Below are 11,683 nucleotides of genomic sequence, written 5' to 3'. Positions count from 1 at the left end.
AATTGTCATGAATCACGTCTGTCCTGCTTTCACTTCACGTCATAGTTTCTCACAGCCAAGTTTTTTCACTCATTGCTTCCCCCCTCCCGTCACAGAAAACACAATCAAGCTCATTCCACTCACCTGCTGCCACCAGTATTTAAGCTCCACTTCTCCACAGCATCAGTGCCAGATTTATGAACGGTTCACCCCTAGTAATTATCCAGCGTTTCCATGTCACGTCTTGCTTGCCTCGTCACGACCCTCCTGTTTCTCGGATCCAAGCCTCCTGCCTCACCCCCATCTGACACCGTCGCTGCCTCTGACTTCCTGGTCCTGACCCACGCTCTGACTCCTGGATCTTCGCCTTTCGCCTCATCCTCGTCGGACATCGTCGCTGCCTCTGACCTTCTGGATCCGACCCGCGTCCGTGTACTCCGACCACGCCTCAGTCCTTGCCCCTCTAACTTGTTTTTGTTCTCAGCCTYCCCGTTAATGACCACCGCTCGTTCTAAGGATTATCCCCGACGTCACGCCACCAAACACGGAAGTTCAGCGAACCTTCATCCTAGGCTCTCCGTGTCATTCAGGAGTTCGGTCCCCACCACACGCTTCAGCAAAAGGTTAGTGGCTTTTTTCTCCTCACGTTTTGTCCCACTGTCAAGTCCAGCCACTAACCTTATTCTCCTGTGTTCAGAACTCCTGATTCCCGTGACCTGTTACTCCAGATCCAGTATTCACAATTTCAATAAACTTGTTAAAACTGCTTTGGTGTTTGGCTCAGTGAAACTCAATCCCCCACTCATTACACCAGCAGAACCAGGCTCAGGACAGGTGGACATCTGCCTCGACCGGCTGGTTGAGGGACAGGAAAGAGACACAGACAAACACAGGAGAACTGGTCCGGGACTGGTCCAGGTGCACCTTCTTCTGGAAGAGACAAAGAAAAAACATGATACAAATAATATCAATAAACATGAGAGAAGAGAGACTAAAGACAACAGCAGAGTGAAGAAATGCCAGCCAGCCTCTCTGATGCTGTGGGTGTGAGTTAGTGCTCATGGCATGGGTAACCTGCACATCTGCGACGGCTCCATTAATGCTGAAAGGTTCATACAGGTGTCAAAGCAACATGTGCTGCCATTCAAGCTACGTCTTTTTCAGAGATGTCTCTGCTTATTTCAGCAAGACAATGCCAAACCACATTCTGCACATGTTGCAACAGCGTGGCTTCGTAGTAAAAGAGTGCAGGTACTAGACTGACCTGCCTGCATTTCAGACCTGACTCTCATTGTAAATGTGTGGCACATTATGAAGTGCAAAATGCAACAACAGAGACCCCAGACCATTGAGCAACTGAAGTTGTTCATCAAGCAAGAATGGGAAAGAATTCCAGCTGCAAAGCTTCAACAATTAATATCCTCAGTTCACGAAGCTTATTGAGTGTTGTCAAAAGGAAAAAGGATGTAACACAGAGGTAAACATGTTGTTCCAGCATGTTTGGAACGTGTTTCAGACATCATATTCAAAATGAGTGAATTTTGTAAAAAACCAACAAAATGTATCCGTTTGTGAACATTAAATATCTTGTCTTTGTAGTGTATTCAATTGAATGTACAGTAGGTTGAATTGGATTTGCAACTTCATTGGAAATGGGGTTGTACACATATTTTTCACATTTTAAAAGATTTAACAATCAAATTAACAGTTTTCATTGTTGCATGAATTGTTATTTTTACTAGTCTTTGAACAAGCATAAATACTTAAACTCTACTGATTAGATATCAAAGATTTAAACCTCAGAATGTAAACCCCTTATTAAACAACACTAAGGACTCTGTCATAACAAAATGGATGTTTGCACAGAGCAGTTACTAAAAGATGACTTTAGTTAGAGGTCATAAAGAAAAGGAATTCTTTAATTCCACAATAAGAAGGAACTCAGAGACTCGTGGGTTGATAAGCCAGTTCTAAGTCATTTTAAAAATGATTTTCCCTTTAGTTTAAAGTACCTGTGACATCATTTTTTTGTGATAAATGTGATTGCACTTTTGGAAAGGTAACATGGATAACATATTGCAAAAGCAATTTCACACCACTGAGAAGAACCGTTGTTGAGATATTTGCATGTGAAGTAACAGGAAGTGATGTCAAAAGGGAATGTCTGACTGTAAACAGAGCATTGTTACAACAGCTAGCAACACAGACAGAAGGAAATTTTCTGATGTTTCTTCAGATAATTTTAATTCCTATCAGAGAGAGATGAAGAAGAGTCAGAGTTCAAATAATATTGTTTTATTAAACAACGACAATAGAGTTTTCTTTGTTAAAGAGTTCCTCTTCGATGTCACTTCCTATTTCACTTTAGCTGAGCCAAATTCAAAGTAAAAGATGCCAGTTATGGGACAAAATGGGTTAAATCATGTGATTTATTCTTTTTTTCCTAAATATAAAGATTATATTCTTTGACTTTTTGTATTTGAAGGATAGGCATGCCACAGGCACTTTAATGTGTGATCTATGTTCAAAGTTTAAATGTTCAGTGTGTTCACCCTTAAACAGATATGTTTTCTTCTGACAAATAACTAATAAAACCTTTGCACATATCGTGTATTTGGTTTTGTCGTGTCAGAAAAACATTTTGGTTCCTTTTAAGAAGAAATGTGAAGTCATACATCAAATAAAGAACTTTTTTTTATTCTTGTCCAGCATATAAAATACATTAAGTCTGTGTGCTAACCAAATCATTTTTGAACTCGAGAAGTTCTTGGTATGCTTTCACCAACAAGCCTTGCATTTAGTGAAGCTTTGAGGAGCAGCTGGTTGATGTAGTTGTTTAGCTGCGTGCAGACAGGACACACACACCATCATTCATCTGGCACATCTCCCACTGTTTCATGTCAGAGAGAGTGTGAAGAGGAGGGGGTTACAGCTCAGACATGTGTGGTCAGGGGAGAATGGGGCCAAAATCCAACTTAAACAATATCTCTGGGTGTGGATTAAGATCAATCCTGGATTTATGCTACCCCCTACCCCAGGCACGCTTCTGTGTGTGTGTGTGTGTGTGTGTTTGTTGGGCGGTGGTGGTGGGATTGATCGTGCTGGTCCACAGACCATGTGCACACCACAGGAGGGGGGGTGAGAGGTTGGCTGGAGCACATGGAGGGTCCTGCTACATCAGAGTGTCCCCTCACCCCACCCCTTCCCTGAGATTAAAGCAATCACCAGGTCAGATGAGTAGTGGAGCAAACACTGGCACCCAGTTGAGCACACACCCATGTGAGCACATGACAGAGGGAGAGAGAGAGAGAGAGGTGGCTTCCTGCTCCAGGTGTCACTAATGGGATTGCACCTGAACAATCTTGTTACCAAATACCACATGATTGTTGTTCATACCCTGGAATGGCCTGGCTTTTAGCAGTCTGGGAAAATCAAAGTCAGTGATTAACAAATCACTTTCAATCAGGATCAGATTTAGCCTCTTGTTGCCTCTCTGATAAGTTTTCTTATTAAAGCTAGTCAGATCAAACAAAATCAAACATATAAAAGCTTGTCCTTGTCACACGGTACAGTTTAAAAGAGTTTACTCCAGTGGTTTTTTTCAGATACTATATTGATATACATTTCTGAAATGCAGGTAAACTCAGTGTAAACAAAGCACTCATTTGAATCTAAAGGAAGCTTGAGTCATGTGACTGACCTATATTAGGCTGGTTGTAGTCTGCGGAGGTAAACAAATATGGCAAACTCAGAGAAGCGCTGAAAGAGAATAGATTTACATAGAAAAAAGAGTGAATCTGTTTCTAAACCAGGCGGGTTTATCCACTTCCAAAGGAACTCATCTTTAATCAACTGGTCATGTATTTTTTTTATGTCCTCTGTTTTATGTGCAGTTACTCATGATGCGCCCTGATGATATACTGTCCTCTTTCCAGGTGTGTCTCAGGGTTTGGCGTCACTGGTTCGGGCCAGAGTGGGGGGCTCTGCAGAGCTGAGCTGCAGTCTCACACCTACTTCCAAAGAAGCCACCACCCCAAACCTGTTTCCACTTCATGTTGTGGAATGGGTGCGTCTTGGTTACAACGTTCCCATCCTCATCAAGTTTGGCGTTTACACTCCTCGTGTTCATCCTAACTATAAGGGTAAGCGTTATTCAGATGTATTCCTGCATTCCTTTCAGAACGTTGATGAAAGACTCGTCACTCGGTAGCTGTGTCTTTGAAGAACATCTGTCAGGCCTCACTTCAATAGATTTTTTTAAATAGACACCACGAACTGGGCTTTTAAAAGCTTTTCTCAGAGGAGAAAATGAGCTGAACTTGGAGCTAACGCGACCATCTATGATCATCAATTACCTAATTCGTTTTGTTTTGCTTTTATAAAAGGAAAAACTAGAAGAAGGGGAAGATGCAAGCCTACCCCAAATAGATAATCTATCTGAAGCAATATCCCTGTAATTACAGGTGGTGTTCAGTCTGTGTGTTCGGTGTGCTTCAGTACAGCAGCGAAGAAGGGAAGGGCATGAATGAATATGTTTTAGTGGCGGCAGTTAAATGGGGGTGGGGTAGCCAAGAAAAGGAGAATACGAGGGTGGGAGGTTGGGGGGGGGTGTACCAATAACGCTGGGCGCTGGGGAATTGGAAGTGTAGGTGGGGGCTTGGTTGTGTGTTGACAGTGTTATATTAGTATTCTGAGGGGTGACCCAGTAAGAGGAGATTGTTGTGCTGGAAGGAGGATGGATGAAGCATTGGGAATAATGGGAGTTTTCTTGCTGGAGCTCTATAATCCTTTTATTGTCTACCAGAACCCAAAAGACAAAGAGGGGTATCACGAGCTCCTGTTGTTGTTTTTTTAAAGCCTACAGAACCACTGGGACACCCAAAATCCCTTTACTGTCTCAACTGGGTCAATGCAACGTACAGGGGGCCATTCTGAAAGCGTTGTTGCATCAGAGCAACAGAGAATGAATGCTTCAGACTCACAGACCTTTTTTTTTACACGTTTTGACAATTGATGAAAATCATGGAAGGCTGGCCAAGCTATAAACAGGCATGAACTGCATTCATTTAACCTTCTACTTGTTAGTAACACACTGCTTAGTGGTTATCTCATACACAAGCACCCCTAATAAAGTTACCACAGTAAAGATGAAGCCTAATGTAAAAAGAAACCCTGCGGTGTCTCAATGTTTGTCATATTTATCCTTTGTTTTGCATTTGTCTGGCGCAGGCTTTGCCCCTGTCTGCCTCAGATCCTCATATCTCCCCTCCCACTGGAGGCAGATGGCAACATGTGAAGCGTGTCAGTGCTGTGGGTTTAATGTATTCTGCCCTCAAATTAAAAATAATGTGGGACCGCAGACCGGACCATGAGATGGTCGTGTCAGCAAGCATTTCCTGATCTCTGTCTTGGCTTGTCTAGGAACAGGAGCAGATGTGCGGGGAGGCTGTGTGGCTCACAAAGTAAGAATCATTAAATATTTAAAAGATCAGAGGAAATGAGTAATACACATTGTTGTTCAGCTCCTGGGTGTGTGTATGTGTGTGTACAAATCACTCAGTGCTATATTAAAGGTAAATAAGGTAGCAGACGCAGATTTGTAAAATTAAATGGGTATTTTCTGAATTGTGTAAAATTTACCCTTGGATTTACATAGTAGGCTAATAGTAGACATTAAAATACAGAATAAAAGGCAAGCCCTGACAGTCCTCAGTCTGCTGCTTAATCTCAAGGCCACGGACACTTTTAGCATTTTTATCACCAGATGCAAAGAATCCTGGAAGTGATTATCTTGCATCCTTGTTTCGGTCCATTAAACCAGCTCATTTTGATATAATATCACTTGTGAACAAGATTGGACTATATATTTAGGGAGTGTCACGGTTAAAATCCAGGCAGCCCTCCACAGAAACCATTAAACACCAGGCTGTCCAGATCTCATTTGTGCTTCACGTTAGTCCGGAAGGTATGAAACTCTCTCACACTCTCTGTTTCACACCCAGCATGTCCTTGAGGGCTAAACATTAGTCAGCTCAGCACAAAGAGGAAACAGGCAGATAAACTGTGACTGACACTGTTTTATTGTCAAGACGATATGCTGGAGTCCTGCAGTGTCAGGATGCTTTACTGTCGCAGGGCCTGATCAAATGTCCCCTGTGTGTTGAAGACAATCAGTAGAGACTGCGAGCGGAGGACCTGGACCTGAGGTTAGAACGACAATGGGCGCAGCCCCAAATCTCAGCAGGCGCCCATCACACCCTTCTGACTTCTGAAAACCGGTGGTCAGAGCGTGCGTTTGTCACACACATGCACAAGTCTCTAACACACACACAGGCTGAACTCTTCTGACCCCTCAACTAAACTGAGATGGATTTTTAACTTTGAGGAGTTAAGTATATGCAAATACGAGTTTATTTTGTAAGTCTTGCTGTTACAATTGTTCGCCCACAGCCAAAAGGCAAAGGTGGGCAATAACGTTTTTACCTTGCCTGTGTTTGTGTGTGTGTGTGTACATTTTTGTTACCTGGTGGGGACGATTTTTGACATTTCCCCGGGACATACAACCTTTTGAGGACCCACTGTTTCTTATTGGGACAAAAGCTTATTCCCCATGAGTTCAAAGGCTGTTTTTGGATTGGGGGTTTGGTTTAGGACTATGGTGTGAATTGAGTTTAGGGTTGGGCAATATTGGCAAAAAAATTAATCCCGATTAATTGTGGTATTTAGCCGATAACGATTAATTTGACGATTAATCCCGTGGAGTCCCTGGACACCCTTATGTCCTAGTCACATTACCAGTTTAGTGGGAAACATCCATCCATCCATCCATCCATTTTCTGTACACGCTTCTTCCTTTTCAGGGTTGCGTGGGTCACTGGTGCCCATATCCAGCAGTCACAGTGCGAGGGGCGGGGTACACCCTGGACAGGTCGCAAGTCCATCACAGGGCCACACATAGAGACAAACGATACAATGCTCTTCAAATAAATCTATTCTAAATTGTGTCAAAATTACAGACTTCACGCTTCAAATTTTAAATTGTGTTGATAAATAAATTACAGAACTTTTTTTATGTTCGCCATATTTGAAGCCTGCTGGCTTTAATCATATTTATTGTCAAGTGCCAAAAAATAATCGATTCATGTTTTTCTGACGATTAATTGCACACGATACGATTATGCCCAACCCTAATTGAGTTTAGGTTAGGTTTAGGGTTGAGTATGTACTGTGGGTTTAGGGTAAGGGGTCAGGGTTAGGCTATGAAAAAGAAATAAAGGATTGGAAGTCAATACAACGTCCCCATGAGGACAGAAGAACAAACATTCATGTGTGTTTTTGTCAGAACCAGAGAATACATTTAAATGAACCTGACAGACAATAATTGTTTCGTGTTCACCTAAAACTAGTTCACTTTCTTGAGGCTGATCCTCAACACCTTTTCTGAATGCTAACAGGCATGAAAGGTGCTGGGTGGTATGCATTTATTTAAAGATTATTTGCTGGGTGTTTTTTATTGTGCAAGTTTTCTTGACCAAGATGAAACGCATCCAACAATGACTCAAGAAAAGATGAATGCCTGCAACTTTCGTTCTTTGTAACATCTTAGATTGTGAGCCCTGGATTTTGAACTTTAATGGTTTTAAAATCTTAAAACTAAGGCTTTGCGATCATGCACAGGACTAAAGTTAGGTTACTGTAGTACATTTCAGCACGTGAGCTTTGTGAGTTTGCTACTACAGCAGGTTATTGGAGCTGGACGCAGCAAGAGGGACAGAGTTAACTGTAATCTATCTCATGACAAAGAGCTATTCATAAGAGGGTTAAACTGATTAGTGGGACAGGAGGATTGAAGAGAGAAATTTGGGGGAGCAGGAAGGGGGAGTTGTCAGAGGCAGGGGCCAGTCCCAGACTTATGATTGTATTCAAATCAAAACACATCCCACAATGCACCACTGCTCAACTCCCTTATGCACATACGGATGAACAAAGAAAAAAGAAGTGCTGATGCTTCTCCAAACAGAAAAAGCCATCTTCTTCCATGGTTGCCCCTGCTACTGTAACACATAAAAATGATAACACGTTACATCATTTTGTATTGATGAGTAACATGTTTTTAAAACATCAAGTCCCTTTAGAGCAACTTTTATGACTGAAAGAAACTTTTTTACCATCTTTTTCACTAAACATAATCAAACCATCCAGTTACATTTGTTGAATTTCACTCATCAAATTATCCATTTTTATAACTTAAATGTTTTAAAGGGCCAGAATCTTTAAAATACTTAAGGTACCAGGCTTTTATTAGTCAAATTCATATTTCAAATTTTCTCTTTCTTGTAATAACTTGCTGTATATTAGTACATCAAATGTTAATACCTTAAAATCTAAAACTTCCCAATTGATCACAAACTGTTTCCTGTATTTACAACAATCGGTATTAATTATATGGAAATGGTAAATTTTCTGGCAGATTTGAAGAATAGCAAAGTAGGAATAAAAAAAACATTAGCACAACAATAAAACTCATCACTGCATTTAAACACATTTTAGTAAAAACTTGGATCACATTCGGTTAGTTCTGGTAGTTGTGTACAGAAGGTATTTATAACTAGAAGCACTCAGAGACAACCTCCGGAGAAACCTCCGCCAAGGCCAATTTCCTCTATCTTGCAATAGTGAAGAATCCTTCAAAAAATTCCTGGATCGGTATCGTGATCTGGATCATCACCAAAATTTAAAGGTTTGTTCCTTTGGTCAATACCCACCTGTGATAAAAATTTAGTGAAAATCCTTCCGCAAGTTTTTGAGTAATTTTGTCCACAGACAGACATACGCGACAGAAAACATGCCAGTAACCTCCTTTGTGGAGGTTTACATTAGCAGACATATTGATATGTCTGCTAATGTAATAAAAAAGTTCACACTGACTGTCCAACCACATAAATTATTTGTGTCGTTCTGCAGCAGAAAAGTTATTGCAAATACTTGAACTGGAAAACTATTAAAAAAAAACAATTTCCTTTTATTGTTTTAGCTCTAAGTATTACTTATTCATGTTGTTTTTGGTCAGTCACAAGGGTCTGAGGAGTTGCATGTGGCTCCAGAGCTGCAGGTTCTAGAGGTATAACGGCTTAACAAAACAAAAAGGGCTTAAGACTATAAGAAAAACTTGCAATGCGTGATATTATTGTCCAATTTTGCAACAATGACATCAATTATGATAAATCCCCAATTTTCTCATTTTCTCATCTATCATCAAGTGGGGCATCAAGACTCGTGAAAGACCATTGGATTCATCAAATCTATTTTAGCAGGAAGAATACAGAGACGTAGTACTTTAAATGTAATGGTTAATGATTAATTACAGAAGAAGTCCTTTGCAAAACTGACATTTCGCTCACTGATATTGTAATAATAAATTATTAATACAGTATAATTTGCAGCCCTGATACAAAACTCACCAAATACAATCTGCAAATACAATAAATGGAACCATAGTTTGAATTACAATGGTTTCACCTGCAGAAAAAAGTCACGTTGCCTGAAAACAAAAAGGAAATCACATCTGTGCGATGAGACGTACCCGCGGCACCACTGTGTCGTACCTAACCTGCCACCCACTGGGTGAGAACCTGCCTCACTAACATGAAGAGTTCAAACGGCACCGGTGGATTAGCGTTTCTATTTTCTACACTTGGCTGCACTTCAACACAACCTGTTAGAAACAAGGACTCATTTTAGGGTGGATGGAAGTTGTCATGTGATAGCCACTGGACGAAAAAACTAATGAGGAGGAGGAGGAGGGTGGACACGAGGTGGAGCAGCAGCTATTGTTTCAGCAGGGTCGGAAGGCGTTGGTCTCTCGAAGAGGACTCGTGGACATTGTGCTGATGTCGGACCGGGGGGGTGATGAATGTGTCTGCTGGATCACAGGGGTCAGAAAGGCCAAGCTCTCATTGGTTGTCCATGGATTATCAATGCACATAATTTGAGTAACCTCTCTGTAACCTCTTCTTCAGTTCCTCTTTGATTTCCAACACAGAGTGGACTATTTCCTGACCATTTCTCTTTTTTCCCCCTGAATTTTGTTTCTTTTCATTAAACTTGTCAAACTATGGGCCTGGTTTTGGGGCAGAACACCTGCCAAGCACCATCTGAGAATTTAATCCCAGAACCCAACGTTCAAATTTAAATAAAGCAACATTTGTTGCGCAGCTTGGGTGTTTTGTGTGTCCACAGGTTGAAGAGAACCGTGCCCTTTTTCTTCATCTTGTTATTTCTTCTACTCTCCTTTATTTTCCCTCTGGGCTTTTAGTTGGAATGCTTTTTTTTCTTCAAATTCAAAACAATGTTTTCCACCACTTGTAATTTTTCAAATCTGTGACAGCAGAAACCCACCCCTCCTGCACGCCTCCACCCATGTTCGTCTGCGTCGTGTTTCTGCAGCCGCTGAATTCAAATCCAAACCTACAGCCCTTGCGTTTCCTCGGTCCCATTGCTATGGTAACCTGAGAGCACGAGGAAAAGGGCGGGGGGTGGGGGGGGGGTCGTCTCTTTGTAGTGATGGACAAGAGGGAGAGGCTACAGGAAAGGGTTAAGTGTTTGACAGTGAAAGCAGAATTCCCCTGTGTAGACTCAGGGGGGCAGGGCGCTCACCAGATTTTGAAAATCAACATGTGTACACACCCACGTGCTTCTAGGACCCAGTGGGGTTTTCAGAGGCTGTGTTTTAGGGTGTAATTAGCCACATTGATCTCTGAGCATCCCATGATGTGTACCCGCACGAGGATCAGTCGTATGAGAAAGAGTTTTATTCTCATCTGCAGTGGGAAACCGAGTCCACGTCTGATTAGAAAAGGTTGCGTGTGGGAGGATCCCTCCGTGCAAGATTAGAGGAAAAAGCCTGGCGCTTTCCCTACACCTGTTATCATCTGCCTGCTCATTTCCCCTTTCCCAGCCCTGCCCAGTTGTTTGAAATATGCTGACCTGAAACCAAAGGTATTCATTTTATTGAAACTCTGAGCGAACACCACCCACTGAACGCTTGTCTGTCTTTTAGCAGGTCAGTCAATCATTAAACCTAACTATTAAGCACAGCAACAGCCCCAGCCAGGAATGCGGGTTTAATTGTTACCTATTGTTGTCTATCTTTACTCTCAGCATGGCCTGTCCTAAGGCCATACATAGAGTTAAAAGATTTTTATAGCTTTAAGGCCCAATTCAGACAGCTGTCTGGAAGAAAAACTACAATAAAAAGTTAGAAAATTATCAAGGTAACATAGAAACACATTTGACCATATACACAATTTCTCCTCAACCTTAACGAAGAAGATAATATATTTTATGTTTATTCATTCATTTATAATGTTTCAAAGGACTTGATTGGTCCAAACAGAAGATCATCAGGTTGCTGGGAACTTTTCTCACTCTGTGTTTACTTTCAAACTGCTCTGGCGGGCCCTGGAATGAGCATCGTGTGCGTTTTGCCCCCCCTGCCTGCATCCTCCTGTCGTTTAAAGCCCTCAGATTGAAGAGGCAAAAAAAAAAAAAAAGAGTTCATTGAGAGACCGAATAAAAGGAGGGGGTGCACCCAAATCCAGGCTGCAGTCACCAGGCAACTAGCAGATCAAGTTTCAAAGCCTGACAAGGAGTTGTAAGAAGGAAAGAGGAAGCTGGGTAGTGTGTGTGTGTGTGTGTGTGTGTG

The 11,683-nt window shown here is 41.7% G+C and overlaps 1 protein-coding gene across 2 annotated transcripts in view; it reads left to right on the top strand.

The window, feature by feature from the left end:
- igsf9b (immunoglobulin superfamily, member 9b) overlaps positions 1-11,683 on the top strand; it is a 41,148-nt gene that overhangs the window by 11,868 nt on the left and 17,597 nt on the right. For both annotated transcript variants that reach the window (XM_014012059.1, XM_014012058.1), the window contains exon 3: positions 3,915-4,121. In XM_014012059.1, the coding sequence (XP_013867513.1) occupies positions 3,915-4,121 (207 nt within the window). The remainder of the gene's footprint in view (positions 1-3,914; positions 4,122-11,683) is intronic.

Source organism: Austrofundulus limnaeus, unplaced genomic scaffold (genome assembly GCF_001266775.1).
Source record: "Austrofundulus limnaeus strain Quisiro unplaced genomic scaffold, Austrofundulus_limnaeus-1.0 Scaffold88, whole genome shotgun sequence".
Lineage (NCBI taxonomy): Eukaryota > Metazoa > Chordata > Actinopteri > Cyprinodontiformes > Rivulidae > Austrofundulus > Austrofundulus limnaeus.
The sequence above is the reverse complement of the archived record's forward strand: the minus strand, read 5'-3'. Positions and strand labels throughout refer to the sequence as shown.